Source organism: Thunnus albacares, chromosome 1, assembly GCF_914725855.1.
Source record: "Thunnus albacares chromosome 1, fThuAlb1.1, whole genome shotgun sequence".
Lineage (NCBI taxonomy): Eukaryota > Metazoa > Chordata > Actinopteri > Scombriformes > Scombridae > Thunnus > Thunnus albacares.
In genome coordinates, this window is record NC_058106.1 from 12,689,837 (window position 1) to 12,713,235 (window position 23,399).

At 40.5% G+C, this 23,399-nt stretch overlaps 2 protein-coding genes across 5 annotated transcripts; one reads left to right on the forward strand and one right to left on the reverse strand.

Moving 5' to 3' along the window:
* Positions 1-363: 363 nt before the first annotated feature.
* Positions 364-18,373, forward strand: pkma (pyruvate kinase M1/2a). 4 transcript variants are annotated; one of them, XM_044333780.1, is made up of 11 exons: positions 364-469; positions 7,255-7,439; positions 8,193-8,284; positions 10,962-11,093; positions 11,223-11,409; positions 11,594-11,864; positions 12,048-12,198; positions 12,406-12,558; positions 14,443-14,609; positions 16,634-16,815; positions 17,050-18,373. In XM_044333780.1, exons 2-11 carry the CDS (start codon positions 7,283-7,285, stop codon positions 17,154-17,156), a joined length of 1,599 nt encoding a protein of 532 aa, XP_044189715.1. In that variant the 5' UTR covers positions 364-469; positions 7,255-7,282; the 3' UTR covers positions 17,157-18,373. The 4 variants fall into 4 exon arrangements, with proteins under 4 accessions (XP_044189715.1, XP_044189801.1, XP_044189630.1 ...); XM_044333866.1 differs by having other exon boundaries at positions 381-474; XM_044333695.1 differs by lacking the exons at positions 364-469; positions 14,443-14,609 and adding exons at positions 2,895-3,126; positions 15,060-15,226.
* On the reverse strand, positions 18,120-22,582 carry dhdh.2 (dihydrodiol dehydrogenase, tandem duplicate 2). Its single transcript, XM_044333982.1, has 7 exons — positions 22,457-22,582; positions 21,499-21,610; positions 21,025-21,188; positions 20,538-20,790; positions 19,591-19,715; positions 19,175-19,325; positions 18,120-18,947 (listed from the first exon to the last, which is right to left on the reverse strand). The coding sequence occupies exons 1-7, from the start codon at positions 22,577-22,579 to the stop codon at positions 18,838-18,840; spliced, it is 1,038 nt and encodes a 345-aa protein (XP_044189917.1). The 5' UTR covers positions 22,580-22,582; the 3' UTR covers positions 18,120-18,837.
* Positions 22,583-23,399: the final 817 nt, after the last annotated feature.

A 23,399-nucleotide genomic window follows, 5' to 3' on the forward strand; every position in this document is an offset into this window, starting at 1 on the left:
GCTCATGTGGACCCATTGTTTAGGGCAAAGTATCGAATTACACGGTAACCAAACCACTGCGTTTTTCAGGAAATTTACTGCACGCACGCCATCCAAAGTCACATGTCCGGCCCCATTCTCTACTGATGCATTACCCGCGCTCTGATTGGCTGAACCTTTACCTAGCACTACCATCGCATATAACCATCTGCAAATCCTTCCGCATTGCGCTTGGTTTTGCACCATTTCCTGACTTTTCACGAGAGTAATTCAGAAATAAAATACACTACTGAGTAGTCTGTAACGAGTGCAGTTGATATAAAATTCATGAACACGGAGTATTCATTTCCATGTATCTGTATCCTCTCGGATGGATATGTCTCAGCATCCCTACAAAGTAGTTCCGTAGAGTGAGGGACTAGGGAGAGATCACCTTGAGCTCGAGTCAGTGTAGCGACACTTCCATCATTTGAAGCAGTTGTCCAACGAGGTAAGGTGAGTATACAGGGAGCAGGGCAGCAGCGTGGTCGTCAGTAGATAACAAGAAGTGATATATTTTAGCTTGTGAGACACTTATGCTGTCACCATAACTACCTTCTAACCCTTCTGACTTATTTCTTAGTATCTTGTGAGCTGGTAAGTCCAGGTAATATATGAGTTCACAGGAGGCTCATTATAATCTAAGCTTTGTATCAAAACCGTGTTTTAAAATGCTAATACACTTGGACGTGTGTGTTTTAACTTCTAAGCCATCTTTTAAAGTGCGGCGTTGCTGGCATCTGTAAGATTTGTACAACGTGGTCGTCTGAAAATGAAAGTAAATTGATGGATTAACAGAAGGAACCTGTCTGGGAACAGCTATTTCTGTTGTTAACTGCTAACACGCTGTAGCCTCGTTTTATTCTAAAACGTATTTACTGCAAAAAAATGTTAAAATTTAGTGTGATGTACGTTAAGCAGTCGCTTCCTGTTGCCTCCTGTGGTGGGTGTGGCCGCTGCGACTCCTCGGCCTCCCATTGGTCATCATCGTGAAGTCTCTGCTTGAGGAAAATGTGACGCAGTGATGAGAACGTGACCTCTAGCGCATCGTCTGCGGCGTATCGACTGTATTTTAATTTAGTTTGCAGTCATAAATTCACCGGAGCTTTAAAACCTCCTTGAATTATTAATAGTATTATGTTATCGTCGTATTCTTGAAGATGCCGGTAGATGAATGAATCATGTTTATGCATTCATTCATCCATCTTTCTTGTAAATTACCCGCCCATACTCTTTAAATCAACCCTAATTTGGTTAGTTATGTCTTATGAAATAACACACGTATGATAAGTCTAGTTTGAAATGTGGACATCAGCCTTAGCAGCTTCACTGCATCGTGTTGCTGCAGTGGTGCCAAAAAAGTATAGGCCTAGTTGACACAGGATACATGCGCAGCAAAGCAGTAGTCATCCTGCCTGTGTAGGATGTATGTGGCTTTTTAGCTCCTTATCTGAAAGCTCATAGACAGTGCAGTTCTTGGTGTGTGATAACTGCGAGCTATTTGTCAGCCTGTTCCCAGACGACCATGACAAGGCTGTTTCCAAAGGTTAATTTTAAATTGTAATGTCACATCCTTTATCAAATACATTTACTGTGACGTGTAGATCATAGAAGTCATTGCAGTTAGCTGCCTGTAACATAGCCTGCATATAGTACACTTTGTTATGTTTTTGGTGAGAAATAACTGTTTTGCATACAACAAAATTTTGGAGACACTGTCATTGCTGTGCCCTTCCTGGCTGAAGGCCCTGTTGACAAAATGGAGTCTTTATCCCAGAGGACCAGTCGAGTCATACTGTCAAATAAGAAGGAGCTCTGTAAGTTTTTAGCTCAACACCCAGATGTGCTCAGTGTCTTCCTATTACTTACAGCTAGGCTGTTGGTTGAGGTTTGACTACTCTGAATGAACACTCTATGGTGCACAAATGTGTTCTCAAGTCTCATATTTAATATATGTTTAAATTGAAGCAAAAAAAAAAATCTTTCATGTTATTCATTGCTCAAATGAGGCTGTATACTTAATCTATAAATCCAGACTGTGATGTGTCTTCAACCACAGATATAAACATCTGGTAAACCAAACAAAAGCATAGGCCTACTTACTGCTGTAATTTTAGCTTGACTGTTGATGTCTGTTTACTCAAAGAAGTACTTTGGCAAGAAACTAGCCATTTTCGAGGATGATTTGTCCTGTGAAATAATAAACTGTGGAGTCCACCAGTCATAGCTGTTAATGGGTGGCAGAACAGCCCTTTTCTGTTTTTGGGTGGCAATGTCCTTGACCTGCTGTTGTGGTTAGGTAGATCAGCTACAGCAGAGTTAGCGGTGAATGCTGTAGACAAGGCATTTTACAGCTGGCACTGCTCTCATGCAGTCCCTCCCCACCTTACTGTTGCTGCATACTTGCTGACTAATACTATGGAAAGCCATGGTTTGGAACACAACCAATTATAGGTGTGTCTTTGCCACTGCAGACTAGCTGAGTTGCACTGACACAACTGTATGCACTTAGCTTGGTGTAAGATGCTTGGGCTAAAGGTTTTGCCAAATGGTTTAGAACATTTATTTGAAACACATTAAATATACACAGCATTCTGTACCCTTCATGAACTTAAACCCATCTTGTACCCCATCTAATGTTTGTATTGGAGTTTACAGGTGTAGTTCACAGGCCTGTGTAATGTAAATACCATCGTACAGTATTAGATTTCTAAACAGACTTGCATGCTATGTGTTATTATTAGCCAAGACTGTTTTTAGGCCTGGGGTGTTGTATGACCTAGGTGCGCAGTAACATTGGTGTGACTCTACTCTGGTGTATCTTGGTGGAAGTCTCATGTACGCCCATTGTATCAGGTCATGGAGATTGCCTGGTCACAACAGGCACTCTCTATGCCCTTCATCCTCATTGAAGGGATTTACTCTTGAGCTCCTGAAAGTGTTGTTCGTATGCACGCGTCCTGCAGCAGTCAGTTCTGCTTGCACTGCTGTTGCAAGGAGTAGTTTGCTTACTGGCATTGGAGGCTCCAACACACTGGGGCTCTTGTGGAGGTCAGTGGCAGCGACGTGCCTGTTTGTCCCCAGGAGGAACAGGAAGATCTACTGGGGGTATGTAGTGCAACGTGCAAACGGTGCCGTGGCTGAGTGTGTGTGAGTGATAGAAACCATCTACTGTCTCTGTGAGCCAACTTGGATTAGTCCAGTGTTACGTCACATCCATAGTAGATGGTACTAAATGTCATGTCACCCTGACTGCAATGCTGCTATGGCTGCTAACAATTACACAGGGATATCTTATAGATAAGTGATAAGGGACTTGTTTAGGAAGACAGGGAGTAATAGTGACTAAGAGTATATTATGCCACAAAGGTGAGTGTGTTGGGAAGGGATTGGAAGGGATTATTAGCAGCCAGCTCTAAAGTTAGCCTCGCATCTGTGTCAGGGTTACTGTTGCTGCTGTTGGCCTGTGGCGGCTGCTCACTGGCTCTGCTGGGGTCAGACGTGCTATCCATAGCTGTCAGTTAGCCACTCCTCTGTGTTCGTCCGTAACAACTAGGGGTTGACAAGCTGAATCAGACAGACCAAGACACCTCTGCACTAGTCGCTATCAGATTTTCAAGAGTTAGGCCTATACCAGGACCATACCATTCCCTCTGATAGCTTCAAAAATAACACATGGCTTGTGGATACAGGCAGTATTTAAGGTTGTCTTGCCGGAGGATGACATTTCATTAAAGTGATAAAGATACAAGCTATGGCTTGTTTGCTAATGAAAATTGATCCCTACCTCATGACTAATACAAAGATATTCAGTGACGTTCTGGTGAATGCTCATCCAAATCCTGAAAAAGGTACCAAGGGGAAACAGGCTAAACATAAAACAATGCATGACACTTAGTAATCACTTAGTAAGCCTTGCTGGAAATGTGGGTAAATTATATGGGGTGGGGGGGGCGTTTACTAAAAATAGCTATGTTTTCTTACATGTCAAAGCTGCACGATTTTGTAGCAAAGCCGACTAGCGTACATACTTTAGTACCATAGCAAGTAAGTTATCAATTTCAACCACTACTATTTACTATTACTGTTCATATAGACATGCAATTTGATTGTTAATACACATATTTGGTGGAGAATCACAACACCTTTTATATGGAAGTTGTCTGAAAGCTCCTCTGTTTTCACTGGAAGACAGATGTATCCCCTTTAAGTTTTGCAATTGCAACTGTCAATGTTGCAATGTCTTTATAACTGTGAAGCTGTGCATCTTTATTGGTCATACTCTATTAGCAGACCAGTAAAAAGAAAGATATCTAATTAAATGGCTGTCAAGAGCATGTCTAATCAATTCAGCTAGTTATTATATAGAGTTAAGTAATTACATTTTTTTTCAGTGAAATTGTTTAGTCTGTGCAAATATAAAAGCAAATGACAAATGGCCTTCACAAGTTAGAACATATATGCAACTGAAGGATAACATCATGTGTCCACATAGGAGCTTTAACCAGCAAATATTTGTTATTTTAATGTATAAAATACTCATATCAATGAATGGATTATCATCATCAGGTGTTTCTTTTAAATCTTGGAATAGTCCACTCCTTGAACTAACTGCCGGTATTTCAGACTGTTTTCTCCCTCGTCCCCTCTGCAGTCTCTCCATGTGGTTCAGCCACTCAGATGTCTGCCTCTAGCTTTTTCATGGCTGTGTGATGCAGCACTGGGATGTGACTCTGCTCACGTACAGCACTGGTCTGGCACTGGACTGCCCCACTGACTAAAGTGTTACATAATCAGTCAGCAGCTCCTGTCGAGAGAGCCTATTGGTGTTCTGGCACTGCCTGGAATCCCCCAACATGATGCATTTGTAATTAGGATGTGATGAGTAAGGGGATGTCTGACTACAAATGCAACGGTCGAATGCAACAGATTTTCCCCTGCGAGACCTACTCTGAATGTACCTTCAGTTGCAGTTGTGCCACCCACAGTTGCAGCCATTAAAAATGTCTATTCTCTGTCTGTCTTGCTACTCTCCCTTGTGAGTACACCAACAGCCACTGCAGCCTGTAACCTAGGACTGGGTAGCCACATTGTAAAACTAAACCAGAACCATTCTTGGTACTTTCACATTCTGGTGTATTTTGCCTTTTCTCTTTCAGGTTTGTTTATTCTGGCTCAATTTTCTTATATTCTTTACTATAGAAACTTGGATTGAATGTTCACATGAATGTTGTAGATGTCCTAGTCTGGGTCTAGATGCACATCTTGTCCCTTGTTTTCAGTAGGACTGTCTAGTCATTGTCGGGTATTAAGAACAGATTTTCCTTCAGAAGGGATCAGAAAATGATGAGAGAATGTTGCCTTAAAGAGATATCACTTTGTAAACCTGTTATTCTTGCCTTAATGTTGCCTTAAAGAGATATCAATTTGTAAACCTGTTATTCTACTAAAGACAAAACCAGTGAGAGTGTTCTCTGTTGATGAGCACATCAATATATAATTTAAATAGAGGAACCTAATCTTTCCACTGGGTGGTTTGGACTGAGGCCGGATAGACTGACAAAGAGAAGTGAGCTCCTTGTTTGTTGAAATAGTTGGTCATGCACAGCCAAAACTTACTTTGCAGGTATAATTTTTAAGGTTTTTTAAAATTAGTGTCAGCTATGAGACGCCATTGTCATACATTATATACTGTATATGTTTATTAGGTTCCTCTCAAGCACGATTAGTTGATCAATCATTTAGTTGAGTTACAGAAAATTAATCAGAAACAAGTTTGATAATGGAAATAATTGTTTAAGCGAATTTTTAAAGCAACGGCAAAAAAATTACAATTTTTTTTTCTTTTTTCTTTTTTGGAAAACATGAATGTTATGACAATTTTTTCCATCTCATGAGGCTCAGACTCAGTGTGCCAGTGAATCACACTCATTTCTAGTTTCTATCATGTCACCAGATTGGCTGTTGAATCAAACGTTTCTGCCTCAGTCTGCTGTGCTGTCTGACGTGGGTAGTTATGTAACCACAGCAACCAGAGCCATAGCAGAGGCAGCATTCTTTGTCATTGTAGAGTAGCAATGCTACATTCTGCTGAAATACACCTACAGTGCAGCAACGGTTTGTTGAAACATGCCTTAATATCATGCTATAAAGAGTTTATACAGTGCCTCTCATTATTCTGTCATGGATAGCCTGAAAGACAAAAAAGACTGTATTGAGCAATTTACCAGTGCACAGGATTTGATGTATTATCTGTTTTGGGCTACAGCATTTGCAAGGGACATTTTTACAGTACGTTTGTGCATTGCTTGCTAGAGAGAAGTGATGAAAGTGTCGTTATGAAAGCTTGGCAATTCCTGCCCTGCAGATGAGTTTCATGATGGGTTATTGCTATATAACTCATGGGGAAGTGAGTGGGGGAGAACAGAATGTACAATACAACAGCAGCCCAATAAGCTTTACTATTCTACTCTTAATAAATAGTATGGAGGCAGTGATGTGCAATGGTACTAGCTGTGGCATGTTTCTTAGTATGTCAGATCAACATTCATCTGTTATCAAACACTGATCAGTCGGCAGCTACACAAGGCAGCAGGAGAGTTTTTTTTTTTTTCTTTTCTCAGTTATCATTGGCATACATTTCTTCACTGTATAAATTGTAGATTTTGCAAAACTACCTAAAAGTCAAATAGTAACACAAGAAAATATAGTCTTGTGCAAATGTTATTTACATAGAATTGCAGTAGTGAGATTTCATAAACCTTATTGTTCTTTTTTTCAGCCTTGGTGGCTGAAGATAGTCACAAGTAGATATGTGGAGTTAAAACAGCAACCATTGCTCCTTGTTTTACTACACGTTACAACACCAGCAATCAGCTTAATTAATTAGAGAAGTAATTCACACTGGGAGATTCTGCTTCTCCTTGACTTCACTACTGCAAGGTCAGTTACATAGCAGGATTATGCACAGTATGTTGCTACGGACACTTGGCGAATACTTGAGTGTCATTAATCGCTGGCCAGTGTGATGTACCTCTGTTAGCTCTATGAGTTTTACATAAATACACACACAGTGCAGAATTATCTCCAGCTACCAGGCAAATGTTCTTCACAGATATAGTTTGTGGAAAAGTTTGCTACTTCAAAATGCTACAGAGGTTAAAGAGAGTTGTTGGTTGCTTTCCGTGTAGTTTTTGTCCTTATAGTTAACCTTTTTTCCCCCACTTTTTCCTGTAGGAGCTCTCCAGTTACACCAGTGATCGCTATGCCTCAGCCAAAGTCTCTAGACATGGGCTCCGCCTTCATCCAGACGCAGCAGCTCAACGCTGCCATGGCTGACACTTTCTTGGAACACATGTGCCTGCTGGACATCGACTCCGAACCAACCACTGCCCGCAACACTGGCATCATCTGCACTATTGGTTGGTGAACACTGTCATTCTGCACACCTGCAGATAGAGAGACTCAAACACATACTCACTAGTGTCATCAACATCTTGCCAATTGACCAGCTGGCACATTTGGCACATTTACAGTAATGTTGATTAGTAAATAACTAAATGAAATGAAACACAAACATAACCAGATTGCCTTTCATGATATGTGTTGTGGCATTTTATGGGTTTAACACCTAATGCATTCAAAGGAAGATTCATGTTGTAGAGCCTTGTCTCATTTTGATAGATTTGGTTTAGTTTATTACTCTTGGTTGTGATAACATCTAACTTGTCAGCCTAATAGCTGAGAAATGTGGTTGCTAGAGATATTTGGGATATTTGTTCCATTTTTAGATCACATTTATTTATAACAGTTATTCATCCATCTTTGGGAACAAGGCAGGCTACTTGGACATTGGCATTTTGACAGTAACCTGCCTCTTCTTTCACACTGTACTGAACATATGAATACAGCTCCCTAAATATGTACTGTCTCTTTATTCACATGAAAGTAGTGTCTTTTTAAACTTAAAATAAGTAGAACTGGACTCTCCATGCAACTAAATAAAGACTTACACAGAAAATTAAACATATTGCTCCTGTTTTATTAATTTGGGGAGCCACATTTTTTATTTCAAATAATACACAATTAACTGTGCAGGGACAAATAAATAACATCAACATTTAAAAAGTTTTAAAAGCCTTTTTTAATCCTTTCCTTTCAATAACTGCTTCCAGGGCCTGCCTCTCGTTCTGTGGATATGCTGAAGGAGATGATCAAGTCTGGAATGAACATTGCTCGCTTGAACTTCTCCCATGGCTCACATGAGGTAGGTCTTTGCACAACCTTTTCTAGTGTGTAAATGAACTTGGCAGGTACAGCTAGCCAAACTGTTAAGTCACGTTCAAACTGTGCTGATAATTTACATTAAACATGGTTCTGTGCTTTATCACAGAATGGTATTGAATGGTATGTTGATCTTTTTGGCAATCTTTGCTTTTTCCTATCTTGCTTTTTCTAGCTTTTCAGACAATTTTGGTGACTTTATGCATAAAGTAACAATGGTGAAAGAAGATGATCAGCAATGCTCACAGTTAACAAGCACGTAATTCATGACGAACTGTTATCAGCTTGGCTTTAAGCAACACTGAGCCAGCCAGCTTGAATGGGGAAAAACAGTAGTGCTAACTTACTTAAGATTAGAGTTTGGGATAGCTAATCAAGCTCAAGTCAATGTGATGCAGCCTGATTAAGTCTTAAGAGCTGTGTCCCACTCTGCAAAGTATTTGTGTTCACTTTTCAGGGAGGACAGACCAAGTTAGAGACTCATGTCCAGAGGGTCATCAAATGTATCAACAGAATTATCCAGAATCCATTTGAACTTTTCTACAGTGTGTCACTTTTATCAGATGTCTTTTGACATTTTGACATTTTTGAACAAGAGGACCTTTTAGACTGAGATTCTGCAAAATGATGACAGATTTTTTTTTTTATTCTTTTCTTACCATAAAATGTAATTTCACTGCACTCACAGGCATGAAGCATAAATGGCATGCTTAACCATGCACTGCTTTTAGTATTTTACTTGTCAAGGATATAGAAATGATAAATTCTCTTTGAGGTCTTGGGATGGATTCTTTCTTTCTCTTCAGTGTAAAGTGTCTGTGGTTTGTATAGGTCTTGTTGTTTTAGCAGGATCAAAGGTTGGTCCAGGCTGAGATTCAGGGACAACAAAAGACACCTGAGCTCTGTTGGCTTGGTGTACTATAAATACGTCATCTGTAGCTTCCTGCCCTTGCTTTATCTACTCAGCAGGCAGCATGCCTAGATTCTGGAAGTGGGTGTGTACACAAACCAACGCCAAGGTCGATCCACTTTTAACCAAAGTGGGAAGTGAAACGTTCGTTATTTTGCAACTTACATTTCTTAAACCAGTGGGAAAAATCTTGAAAGAAGTGAGAACTAAATCCATGTAACTGAACATTCAACTGTGCGTTCACTTTACATTTAATGTAATTGAAAATTATGGACTTGAACCCATACCCATAAACTCAGTCACCTGCTCTAAATTCACTGAGCAGCATTGGTCATAAAAGACAACACTGTCTACTTTGCCTCCCTCTCCTACTGAAATGCTGAAACATACTAGAGAATAACACCAGCCAAGATGTCATCCATATGTATTTCTGGCTTCACATCATGACTCTTCAAGCTACTGGTTTGGCACTTTGCATAATTGAATTAGGTACTCTTTTCTGCAGATGGTGACACTGTTCAGGTTTTCTTTGTCATAGTGCAGTGAGTGTAGTATAGCTCAACATGTTGTCATTATGAAAGGCAGCCAATGTGATTACCTGCCACTTAAGTTATTACCTAAAACCCTTCCCCAGGGGGGCAGCATAAGCCACGTGCAGCAGACGGCTGTCTCCAAAGCCATGAACACTGTGCTAGATGTTTATCAACCTGGGTAAAGATGGCCAAATTGGTAACATGACAGTACTGAATGCAACGCTCTTCTAGCATTTCTCCACAGCATTTTATAGTTGGACTACCTTAGCAAGCCTTGTTAGGCGCGTTGGTTGGTAAATTCTCCAGATGTTAATATTTCACTGTAATAAATTGTCTGGCAGCAAAATTTCAGCGGCAAAAGTGTACAGTTTCTGTCATCCTTTCAAATAGAATTTTAGGATGCCACACCTTTTTGGTTGCATAAACCCACCAGACCACATGAATTAGTGATTTTACGGAAGTCTACTTTTTCCCCTGAGCTAGGATTCAGATTGTTCAGTGTGTGTCTATTGTTCACCACCAACTTTACTGAGGGATTTCCTACTGTGAAACACTGCACTTACTCATACAGGAAACTTGAAGCAAAATACCCTGATCTTTATTGGTGGTGTTTGATGTATCATAAGAGTAATATATGACCTGTGGTCAAGGACACATAATTGTGATGACTACTCTATGTGTCATACTATATGACACTGTTTGATCCAGTTTACTACTCCCAACAGTTGTATAGATATCTGTAACTTTTAGAGAAAGTTAAGTCTTGGATCTGATTTAATGAAACTTAATTACTGTATTTTAAACTTAAAGGCTCACAGTTACTTTGCTTGATCAATCCAGATTTCTCTGTGACTCTTAACATGTCAGTCAGGGTGGTAAAATGAACTCTATTTGCCCGTAGTGGTGCTGACCTTATGGTTCATATCAATGACTGTATGAGTTGTCGGATACACCTTATCTTTTAATTGCCCTAGATAAAACCTAGATCTTACAGTAACTCATATACCTGTGACAATACCACATTGGGGTTTCTTTTTTTTTTTTTTCATTTCAATGTGTGCACTAACAGCAGAGGATCAGATAAAAAGGCTGGTTAGGGGTAACAGATTTGATCAACATGTCTGTGTCTTTGAGCAGCTGCTTCTTCTGTATATCTTGCTTAGTCCTTTAACTCTGAAGATAATTTAAATGTGATGTGATCCTCTTCTTTTCTGTAGTACCACGCAGAGACCATCAAAAATGTGCGCGAGGCATGTGAGAGCTTCGAGCCTGGCAGTATCCAGTACAGGCCCATCGGTATTGCTCTGGACACCAAGGGCCCAGAGATCAGGACTGGCCTCATCCAGGGAGTGAGTTCAATACCACCTGTTTCCTACACTTGCACCATAACTGTATTCTTTTGTTATTTCTTATTGATTGTTGTTAGAAATGTTGCATGAATATAACCCTAACACAAAGTAAAACTGATAATTCGACAGAGCGGCACAGCTGAGGTGGAGCTGAAGAAGGGCAACATGATCAAGATTACCTTGGATGATAGTTACCAGGAAAAGTGTAGTGAAGAGGTCCTCTGGCTCGACTACAAGAACATCACCAAAGTAGTGGAAATTGGCAGCAAGATCTACATTGATGATGGACTCATATCCCTGCAGGTCAAGGAGATTGGTGAGTGGAAGAGTGGCTGAATCACCCTAGGTTAAATGATGATTTTGTAGTATGTCTATTATTTTCATTCATTCATAATTTGTGTAGTGTGTCTGTTGTGATCGATTTAGAAAGTTTGGAAAACTGTCATGTAATTATACCCAATGAAAAACTTAAGATCTTTAATATTTTCTTGCCTCTCAAGGCTCTGATTTCCTCATGTGCGAGATTGAGAACGGTGGCACCCTGGGCAGTAAGAAGGGAGTGAACCTCCCCGGTGCTGCTGTAGACCTGCCTGCTGTTTCAGAAAAGGACATCAAAGACCTGACGTTTGGCGTGGAGCATGGAGTCGACATGGTCTTTGCCTCCTTCATCCGCAAAGCGGCAGATGTACACGCTGTCAGAGCAGTGCTGGGAGATAAAGGCAAAGACATCAAGATCATCAGCAAGCTCGAGAACCACGAGGGTGTGCGCAGGTGAGTGTGTGGATCAAGTGCTCCCCTTCTCTTCTCTTTATGTGTTGGGTTAAGCTTTTGCCATGGGGTATATCTTGTAAAAATGCCCAAGAACAAATCCTATCAAAAAATCTCCTAACATCCTATGATATCTGATAGTTGTACTTTGTGATGTAAATGGTTATTTTTCTGTCTGTTTTCCAGGTTTGATGAGATCATGGAGGCCAGTGATGGTATCATGGTTGCCCGTGGTGACCTGGGTATTGAGATCCCCACAGAAAAGGTCTTCCTAGCCCAGAAAATGATGATTGGTCGCTGCAACAGAGCTGGCAAGCCGATCACATGTGCCACTCAGGTCAGATAACATCAAAGGTCATACTGTATTTCTTGGGTTATATTTCTCCCAGGAGCTTACGTTAACAAAGACTGGCAGATGCCTGGCTGTACTGGGAAGATTTTATGTGTATATATGTGCTGCTGTGTGAATGTGACACTACAATTAACTTGCCCTGAAACATCTTATGTTGAGATTTGTTGATGTTACCTTCTGACCGCCACGCAGATGTTGGAGAGCATGATCAAGAAGCCCAGGCCCACCCGCGCTGAGGGAAGTGACGTAGCCAACGCTGTGTTGGACGGAGCTGACTGCATCATGCTGAGCGGAGAGACTGCCAAGGGAGAGTACCCTCTGGAGGCAGTACGCACACAGCACATGGTGAGTTAATGTATATTAAATATAACCATAACAAGCATGGAAATTATCTATAAGCAAAGAACAAATCGCTATAATTGAAAAGTAAGACTGATTGGAGAAATTATGTTCATGAGATGATCTTGCATGATTTGTCAATTTTAACTTTAAAAAAAGTTTAGTCACAGAAAAAAATATCATTAGCAGCTGCTGGGAGATTAAGCTTTTGTGTTTTCTGATTTTTGTGTTCACCTGAACATATCTATCACTTCTCAGTCAGTTGCCCATTGGCGCAGCATCTTTTTTCCACTTGGCCAAACTTCAGCTACTAAAGGTGGTGTCAGAAGGAGTGTCAGGCCAACTGGAAGCTCTGATAGACTTTCACTTCCTATTAATTATGTCTATAAACAATCAATAAATTAATCAGTAAACATTTGCTCAATCAAGGCTAAAAATATTGATAATGTGCAAAGTTGCTGTGAGGGTGTTTTCAGTTACTAGACTAATGCAAATTTTCTACACAGTTGGGATAACTGTCATACAATAAGAATGACACAGTAAAAGGTGATGATTACCTTCATAACATGTTGGTACATTTGCGTCCAACCACACTGAAGTAAATGTCTGCTGCTGCACTTCTGCATTTATCCAATCCACCGTCGTGGCTGCTCTTCACAGTTTCTTGCTCTAGTATCCCCAAACTAACCCGCCCAATTTTATCAACAGAAATTTACAGTGCATGTCTAACCCTGAATGATACAAATGTACAGTACCAGTCACACCTTCTCATTCTCTTTGACTGGTACTGTACACTTTCAGATTTTGTAAGCTTTTAAATGATTAATCAATTATTGATCATTAATGTGGCTGACAAGGAAATTGCTTAAAATTTGCATCCTTAATGCCTACATTTGTTACGGGGCGGGGTTTGCTAGTCAGGGACAGACACAAGTAAACCACCTTTTTGAAGGTTGTTAATAATTCACACTTGGTGAATGTTTTGATCAAAATCACAATTAGTATGAATTTCATAGATGGATAATCCCGCTAATGCTGTCTCGCCTGTCTTTCATTGTTCAGGCCCTTCTTGGCTAACCTCCACTGTTCTCGGCTCCACTTGTTGTTTTTTTCTTTGCACTGCTATGCAGATGCAGGAGTGACTCAGCATTCTTGTAGTTCCTGCCACTGAGCTTATTGCCCTTATGTTTAAGTTGCATGGGGTGCCTCACAGTCTGACGTAAACATGGCTTGTTTTCACCTAAAACCATACTTTTATTGTGAAAACTAGTATACCAGTGGAAAAATATACACGGATTAACACTGCTTCTAAACAACTTCTTCCAACTGACATTTTCTTTTTCTCATTTACTTCAATCTTTATAATAATTGTCTTGTTCATTCTTCCTGTATTTATGCTTCTTTTCATCTTTGTGTGCAGTGTGTGGCATTTTTAATTCCTAGCTCCCCTTTTCAACTCCCAGTTGCCCTAAGTTTTACAATAGTTTTTAAGGTTGAATAGTCCTTTTTAAAAGATAGTTTCAGTAGTACAGTTACCTTAACTACAGATTAGCATGAGCTCTGTTGTACTATTTTACATGTAATACATCATGTAAGTGGTTTTGGCAAAATTTTGACTCTTTGATATGTTTTAACTTTGATGTTTTCATGTTTTCCCCCACTAACTGCACACCTAAACTCTTCTATTCACTATCTCTCCTGTTCTTTACATCTGTCCCTTCTGTTCACTATTACCTTTCCTCTCTCCTTGTGTCTCTAACATTGTCCCTTTTGTGTTTCCTTTATTCCTTTCCCTTTTCCTCTTTTCCTGTCATTTCCCTCATTTTACATCTGCGTTTGCCTGGTGTGGGAATGCCTTTGCTTGATGCATCTTGCCCTCACCTGTGCCAGATTGCTCGTGAAGCCGAGGCAGCCATGTTCCATCGGCAGGTGTTTGAGGACCTGCGTCGCTCCACGCCGCACTGCAAAGACCCTGCTGAGGCCATTGCAATCGGCGCTGTTGAGGCCTCCTTTAAGAGCTTAGCCTCTGCGATGATTGTGCTCACAGGCTCTGGAAGGTAGGCAGGATATCTAATCCTCGCAGGTCGAGGAGGACACTGGTATCGGTGCTCAAAGTGTCTGAGAGAGGGAGAGTAGGGCAAGACAGGGACTGACTGAGCAGGTAACTAGGAGAGCCTGGCAAACACCCAAGGTAGACTGCTGGTTGATTTTTGCACGTGATCACAAGTTAAAGAGTAAAATGTTAATGTAAGAAGGTACAAATTAACACATTAACCTAACAGTTTTTCTCTTAATATCACCCTTGACTGATGTTGGGCCTCTCTTAATTTGCTGCAGTGTTAAAGTAGCAATCAGCCCAACATTACCCCAACAACTGACTTTAACCAGGAGTCTAGCTAAGTGTTTTCCAGGCACTCCCAGGAGTGTGAATGACTCGGTGTGCAGTAGTAGTGGTGTGTGATTGAGAGTAACCCCCCACCCTTCCCTCATGGTCGTTTGGGGCTCAGATAGCACGGGAGGCCGAGGCGGCCACCTTCCACAGACAGCTGTTCGAGGAGCTGAGGAGACACTCTCAACTGACCAGAGACCCCTCAGAAGCTGTAGCTGTTGGAGCTGTTGAGTCCTCCTTCAAATGCTCTGCCAGTGCCATAATTGTTCTCACCAAGACTGGGAGGTAAGAAAGAAAAGGATAGAAGAAAAACACTCATAGTCTCAAAGGTAAGATGTTGCCAGCCACATCCAGCACTGCTCCTAATGTGCTCTTAAATATCCCTTCTCCTTTCGATTTTGTGTGTGTGTGTTTGTGTGTGCGTGTCTGAATTGCACTGTTACATAGGGTATAGCTGATTGTAAGAGTTGCCCCTCTTATACAGAAATCCTGCAATATTGCCATAAGGAGGCCCATCATTTTCCCAGCTTTGCTTTTCTTTTTTACACTGAACCAAACAAAGCCAACATAATGCCATCCCTGTGTGTGAATTTTAGATAGCATGCCGGCGTTACGGAATCAAAGGCATGACGTGTAACACAACAGCGTTGGCGTCTGTGGTGTGTAGTCCCACCATGCCGGCTGTCCCTTTTTACACAATCGTCAATCTGGCAATGTGACTACCTCTGCTGCTGGCTTAATGGCTTAACAACAATGCTGCAGAGCTCTCTCTGACCAGGGAAGTGAAAAGCTTGCATTGCATATGAGATCTAATAAAACAGAGTGCCACATAGTCACAAATATATCAAATCATATCAAAACATAACTGTAAATCACTGGCTGTACACACAGTGCTTGCTGCCATGTACATATAGACTTGTTGCAGCAGTGCAGCCTTACAAAAGCTTGATTTCACAGCGGGACAGCCCTGAGCCTTCAGTGTTTGAGGGTGGACATTTGGATTTAGCCACTGATAGTGACCTAAAGCCTTTGGACACCCATGATACACCATAAATGTTGTCACTTATTTTGACTGATTAGACCTCTCAGGACTGTGTGGGCATTTACTGACTGTGCTTGGTTTCCCAGACTATCCTGTTGTTTTATTGCACCCATCAGGCTAGGACAACTCAGCAGATTTATTGTTTTTAATTAATCATTAACAAAGCATATTACTACTAAATCTTAGGAGCCTCAATCAATCAGAATACCTGAAAACATGTTTATGGGTATTCAGAGTTGGCAATCACACCGCATAGATTCCTCCAAGAATCTGTCTGCACTGAGTTAATTTACATGCACAAAGTATTCAGGTTAATGAGTTATAGTGTTTAACTTCATTTTCTGCTTATGAATGTTTATCTAAATAATCTATACTCTTTATGTAACATATAGAACACATTGCTTTGGTAACTGAGCCTCTCTCTGACTCTGCAAACCAAGAGGAAACAGATTTTGTGTGCTCGGAGATACCTGAAGTATCTCCATAACTCTATCCATGACTCAATATTTTAGCATTTACTTTACTCTGCCATTTCTCTTTCTAATCATCAGAATGAACTGGCCATACTGTTCTAATCATTAGTTTAAAGAAAAATACGGAATGAGGTAACTTAAATGCTCAACCATGTCTTTCTGTGTGTGTATTTGCAGGTCCGCCCACCTGATCTCCAGGTACAGGCCCCGTGCCCCCATCCTCGCTGTGACCCGTAACGCCCAGACAGCTCGCCAAGCGCACCTGTACCGCGGCATCTTTCCCGTCCTCTACACCAAGCCTGCCAACGATGTGTGGGCTGAGGATGTCGACATGCGCGTCAACTTTGCCATGGATATGGGTAAGGCTTTACACCTGTATCATTTCCACTATGCAATACTTGTATTTAAAAGTGTTGCAAAAGAAGTTCAGATATATTCAGCAACAATCACTGTCAAAAAATAAAAAACCTTAGTGGAATCCTGGGATGAAAATACTTACTTACTGCTGTGAGCATTTGATCAAAGACACTCTGCTTGACAGAATTTAATACATCAAATAAACAATGCTTTGTTGATTTATGTTTAATTTCCAGGCAAAGCCAGGGGCTTCTTCAAGGCAGGTGATGTCGTCATTGTCTTGACTGGCTGGCGTCCAGGCTCTGGTTACACCAACACCATGCGTGTGGTTCTGGTGCCCTGAACGGCCAACAGAGCATCTCTGTTTTCTCCCTCCACCTTCATCTATCTTTCATAGCTCTCCACCCCACACTCCACTCTTGCTCACAGACCTTATCAACCAACACACAGGCTCAGAGTCAACCCCTGAACTATTTTAGGATTTAGGCAATAATACAAAAAAAAGATCAAAAATGAATAGAGTATAGCCTTCATGACCCAAGAGCCATTTTGGGTGGGAGTGGAGGCTTGTTCTGTACAATTCCACTTTATGTCCATTCCTCTCAAATCTCTCAATCAAACCAGTCTTCAGGGCCTCAGATTAATACACCCTGACCAGAAACTGCTGTATTTATTCACTCAAGCACTTGTATTCTTTAAAGTGAACCAGTATAAGAGTGAATGCATCCCGATCCGTATGCATGCGCATACTGGCTATTGTTTAGGTGGAGTTGGTGGTCAAGCGGGCTGATAATGACGGAGCAGTTTTTAGTAACGAAACAGTTCACTTATCGCACTCCTCTGCCGAATTAACGAACAAAACAGTGGCATTCTCAGTCAAGGGCTCCTTCCACAGTGCAGCCTCAGCTCCACCGCTCCACCCAAACAGATCCTTCTGTAGTGCTGTCTGTTTGAAGTGTCCTCTCTTAATGCCAGCTTTCACTGTATTTTAAGTGTATCTGTACGTGTTGCACTCCTAAACTACTCCAGACAATGTTACATTCTATATTATACTTGACTATTGTGAATGGTGAAGTTGTGTTTTGAGACATCCAAGACAACTTATATTTTGTCTAACTATAGAGAAATGTTAGTTTTGGATGTCCACTTCAGAGTTGTTCAAGGTAGTTACTGTATTTGTGTTTTTAGATGTGTCATGAAGCCTTTAAATTTATTTGCATTTGGATCATATTTACTTATGAATCATGTATGATTCACTAAAGTCGACTGATATAAATGAGCACTTTTAGGGTTTTTTCGCAGGGGACCTGATGTAGGGATGAAGCCCTTTCCCTCTCAGCCCCGTTGGGTTATGGGTAGAACCCCTCAGCTTGTCTTTGTCTTTGTCTCTTTCTACATCAGTGACCCACTGTTGCTGTGTTCATGTGTCTAACATGCTTTTGATTGTAATGCTAGAGTATAAGAACTAACTAAATGTAAAGGGGTAATATAAAGTTTAGCTGGTGTTCTGAGCTGTCCTTAACGACTGGATTTCCATCAATAAAAGAGATGAGCACTTAACTCTGCCTTGCAAATGTTTTGTTTGACAGTGAATAATCATGGATTTATGTGTAACTTTACAGATGGTACTACATTAAATTAACTTGGACTCAGGTGAAAAATTCTGGAAAAACTAGAAATGTTGGCATTGAAAATGTATTTTATAAATGATCAAAGGTTGTACAGTGTTTCAGTGAATAGTTAGACTTAACTTAGTCAGTGACATTGTGGATGGGTTTATTATTGCAGCTTAAAAATATGTTAAGCATCTTGGATCAGAACAAATATATCCTTTTTAAAACAAAACATGATCAGCCAAATAAGACAAAGATAAACAGGTCATAGAAAATGAGCTTTCTTTATCCTCACAAAAGGTTAACATAGTCCTCACTGACAGTGTAATAATGTTAATTACAGTGAAAACAATTTATTCTCCATTATATCCTCATTCTATTAGACAAGAGACATAAGTGCATGTTTAACATTTACTGGCAGTCCTGGCTGTACACGACCCCCACCTGCCTGCGAACCTCATCCTCCACCTCAGCCAGCAGAAGAGAGTCAGCATGAGACATAACTGCACTCTCCTTCAGCCCTATGTTGAAAAAAAAAAAACAAAAAAACATTAAGAACATATGCAGTGTATTGTTATATCCACACACACAAATACAGTAAATGGCTGTTGATGTTTCAGTGTTTCTGATGCCACCTTGTGTTGAAAGTGTGTATAACAAGTAACTTTGCCTGAACAGATGACAGATTACTGATTGTGCTTGTTTGAGCCATTTAGTTTATACATGAATTAAAATTTCTCACACATACCTTTGAGCAAACACTGTCGAACCTCCTCTGCTTCGTATCGCATCCCTGTACTGTTGATGAAGTTAAGAGGCAAGTAGGGTTCTGGTACTGGGTACTGAGTCTCCTTCCCATTCACCACTAATGCCGTGGGACACCACATATGGGCAGGGATCTAAAAAAACATGCCGTCAGAAAATCTTCACAAAAATGACAGCAGATATTCAATTACTGTATGTACAGAATATCATGCTCAGTGAAAAAACATCTTATGTTAATCTCTAATGTCCTTCCATTATTGCTTGACAGATGACCTTATTTCACTTACCAACCTTCAATTTTATATTGAACATGCAAATGTACACAGTGCAAGGGGGTGCTGTATTTCAGACAATGATTTGAATATAATTGGGTCATGCAGTCTTCATGTGATGACCTACCTGGATGGTTCCCTTTGTGCCTGCGATAATAGCATCATTGGGCAGCTGTACACCCAAAGAGCAAGTGAACACCGCCATCCTGTTCTTGGAGAACTTCAGAGTGACAACCATAGTGTCATCCACTCCTGCAATAACATATACATATACATATTTATCATCCATGTTTAATAAAAAATGTAAACACTGTAAGCAGCAAACAAGCACAAAAACTTGCAAAGAGTCAGGAGTACAACGACAGTAATGCAGTAAGTGACTTTATTCTTTGAGCTGATGTTTTGGCAACAGCCTGCCTTCTTCAGAGCCTGAATACAGCAATAATAATAATAATAATAATAATAAGTGCTACATAAATGATTATTATATGCTTTCCACTGCTGCATAAGACGTCTTCCATGCTGACTGCAAACAAAAGCTTGAGTCAGTAAATGCTATTGTGTTTTATATTGAAGAAGAATACAAGTGTGCAACGCAATAATACGTGTCTGGACTTTCAAACCTTATCGTGTCCCAGTTAACACGTAAAAAATAAAGTGACAGAGATAAGAGGTGAAGTCTTATCAGAATATGAGATCTAATAAAACAGAGCACTTCTGTTCTCATTTCACACAGGCATCATACTAGCACAGCAAAAACTGTTCAAGCTCCAACTTAAAAACTCAATGGGGTCACTCATGTGACCTGTGTGTGATTTCTTTCTCCAAAAGAGGAAGCAGTGGTGAGCAGGATGACTTGGCCATGACAACAGACTTCTTTCTTCTCTTCACATAATATGTGAGCAAAAGGGTTGTTTTGTCACAGCAAGAAAAACTCAGAATGAACCAGTAATTCTCACCACTGTTGATGAAGTTACACAGCATTAGTGTGTATTAGTATCAGTGTATTTGTAACTTAATTAAGTGACACCTTTGCTTTGGAAATCATATCTGTGACACCCTCTTTATTGTTACCTGTCTCCAGGCAGAACCCTGTGGCCTGGATGCACTCTGGCTTCTCTCCGTTATACACCATGCTTATGAACTGCAGGCAGTAGATGCCGATATCCAGCATTGCTCCTCCACCCAGCTCCTTCTCCACTGCTCTTGGTACGTGCATTATTGGCACACCAAACTCTGATCTCACCATCTTCACCTCGCCCACCTCCCCCTGGGCCAACAGCCGTCTGATCTCTACTGAGGCTGGGAAGAATCGGGTCCAGACAGCCTGGAGCAAAGAACAGAGGGATGTGATTACAGTTACATTTAGTTCAGTACTTGAACTGGTAGGTTTTACTATGCAGAGTAACTAACGCTCTTAGCCGCAGTTCAATACAGGACTGTTTGTCCACCTATGAGTCAGGCTTTATGTGGTCTATTTACTGCTCTTTTAGGAAATATGAATAATTGAGTATTACATAAAAAAAACACTGCAGTCCGTTTGGTCTGCTCCAGTCTGTACCTCCATGAGAAAGACGTCATTCCTCTTGGCACAGGCCAGGATCTCCTTCACCTCCTTAGTGTTCATGGCCAGCGGCTTCTCACACAGCACGTTCTTCTTAGCGTTCATAAACAGCAAACAAGTGCTCAGATGGTAGGGATGGATAACGCCAACATACACCACATCTGCGCACACACACACACACAGAAATGCACAGACCAGAGAGCATACTTTAGGAAGTGAGATTATTCTTTTTGTAAAATATGTATCTAAAAAGAAAAAATAACCTAGCAGGAATTAAAAAAACAGTTCTGGGTCAAATTGAAGTGTGAATAAATGGAGATTGAACAGTGGTTGGGGTTTGCTGTGTTGGAAAGTTTCACCTTTGATTTGAATGCTCTGGAACAGAAAACAACATTGTACAAAACAATTAAAATACCAAATGCTAAGAGCCATCAACCATTCAAATTTGACCCAGATCTGACACACACTGACCGATGTTTGGATCTCTGGCCAGCTCCTCATAGCTGCCATATGCTTGGGGGATGCTGTGCTTTTTGGCAAACTTCTGTGCATCCTCCAACTTGCGAGCTGCCACGGCTACAACCTATGAATACAATTCAAAATTGTTACCACAACAAGGTGTTCCTCTCCTACCTTGATGAAAGGTCTGTTATAATCTAACTTGTTGCAGTCTATATGCCAAGGCTGATGTTTAGACTGAAGTCAAATATTATCTTCCCAACTACTGTATATCAACTCAGTACGGCCCTATTAGATTTTCTGCATAACCCAAATAATAATTGGATGGTATGCAAGAACAGAACTCTGCTTTTCTCAGACTCTGCTCAATGAATTGACAATTGTAATTTACAAAATAACTGAACTGGCACTTTTTCACAATCTGCCCATTATATTCTGTTTAGAAACTGAGAATCAGTAGTACATGTTTTGGGGGGGGTCCAATAATTAATTTATTAATTATCTTTAGTCTTCAAAACTGCACATTGTGAATTAAGACACGTGATACATTAAGTTTGTCTCTTTGGTAAAAAGTTTATTTTGCAATTTAAATACTATATTGCTGTGTTTTTAAAAAACGAAAAGCCGTATATATACCGTAATTCTTCGGTTTTGCAGTGCACGTTTAGTGCGTATTTTACGGTAAAAGTAAGTCAAAGTGTTGGAAACACTGCAGATTACAGTGTGCAAATCCCATAATCTGACGTCGGGTTTCAGTGATTTATGGCTCTTTAAAGCTGCAGGTTGCACACCTGCAACATTATGTCTTAGTAATTTGATGAAAAATTGATTTGAACAGAATGAGTGAGGATCGAAAGGAACAGATCAGACAGTCCGCACGAAGCAATAAACCTCACGCAGTCCTGGTGAAACGTTTTAAGATTTTAATCACAGGGTGCATTTGTGTCTAAGCGTCTTCTAATACTCATACCTGATGGTCTTCCGGAGGAAGAGTTTTCAAGGCCACAGTGAAGTCATGACTGATCTTCCCCGCGCTACAGATTCCCCATCTGGTTGCCATATTGGACAAAGCAAACTGACAGGTCGAGTTCATATCAGCTGCTGTGCAGGCTTCTCGCCACAAGGTGGAGACACAGTATTAATTTTGACTGCGTGACGTAACGTTGCACAAAATAACATGATGATGTGGTGTTGTTGTTGTTGATGATAATTATCAAAGATGTTGAATTGTCTTGACAGGCACGTGACCTCCAGTTAGTTAGTGATGATAGAGCAAATAAAAGTGTATCAAACAAGCTACATTTAACTCGTTTTTCACTATAATAATGACCTTTCATCTTACATTTTGACAATAGTGTTAATGCCACTACTAAGTACTCATGTCAAGCTATAAACTGTATTTCACAGATAAGAGCTGCAGATATCTTCACACTCCATATCATCCCTTGTGCTATAATGATTCCCAGAGGGATTCTTTTTCTTTTTTCCTTTTTTTTCCTAAGTGACCACCAAGGATGGTCAAAGGTCAGAGGTCATACAATACTAGGCCCCTCGATGCTGGTAAGAGCTGACAGACAAGGACATTGTGGCAGGGCTGATGTTCATCATCATATTACTTAAAGCTGAGTGATCCACCTGAAGCAACCTCTTTGTTAAATAAATGAAATTTAGAATTAGCGCTGTAGCACAGACACAGTGCAAACTCTAAGAAAAAAAAGACATTGGTAATGTAATTTTGTTATTTCTTCTTGAAAAAAAAATATCCGCAGCGCTTTCTCATGATCCATTTTGCATTCGTGGGCTGTATCCTGTATCAATGAGACATCCTCCAGCTTTTAGGAGTCCTGTGAGGCCAAAAGGTTGAGAACAAGTGTTAAATGAGCCATGCTCTTTGCTGACTCATAAAGGCCTTT

What these genes read in the sequence shown, in the direction of transcription:
- pkma (XM_044333780.1), top strand. Translation starts at nt 7,283, where the DNA reads ATGCCTCAGCCAAAGTCTCTAGACATGGGCTCCGCCTTCATCCAGACG. An exon ending in CGATCACATGTGCCACTCAG is followed by an intron (nt 12,199 to 12,405) that starts GTCAGATAACAT and finishes ACCGCCACGCAG; the next exon opens with ATGTTGGAGAGCATGATCAA. An exon ending in GTGCTCACAGGCTCTGGAAG is followed by an intron (nt 14,610 to 16,633) that starts GTAGGCAGGATA and finishes GTGTATTTGCAG; the next exon opens with GTCCGCCCACCTGATCTCCA.
- dhdh.2 (XM_044333982.1), bottom strand. Translation starts at nt 22,579, where the DNA reads ATGAACTCGACCTGTCAGTTTGCTTTGTCCAATATGGCAACCAGATGG. An exon ending in AGGGTTCTGCCTGGAGACAG is followed by an intron (nt 19,716 to 20,537) that starts GTAACAATAAAG and finishes ATGTTATTGCAG; the next exon opens with GAGTGGATGACACTATGGTT. An exon ending in TCGACAGTGTTTGCTCAAAG is followed by an intron (nt 18,948 to 19,174) that starts GTATGTGTGAGA and finishes TTTTCAACATAG; the next exon opens with GGCTGAAGGAGAGTGCAGTT.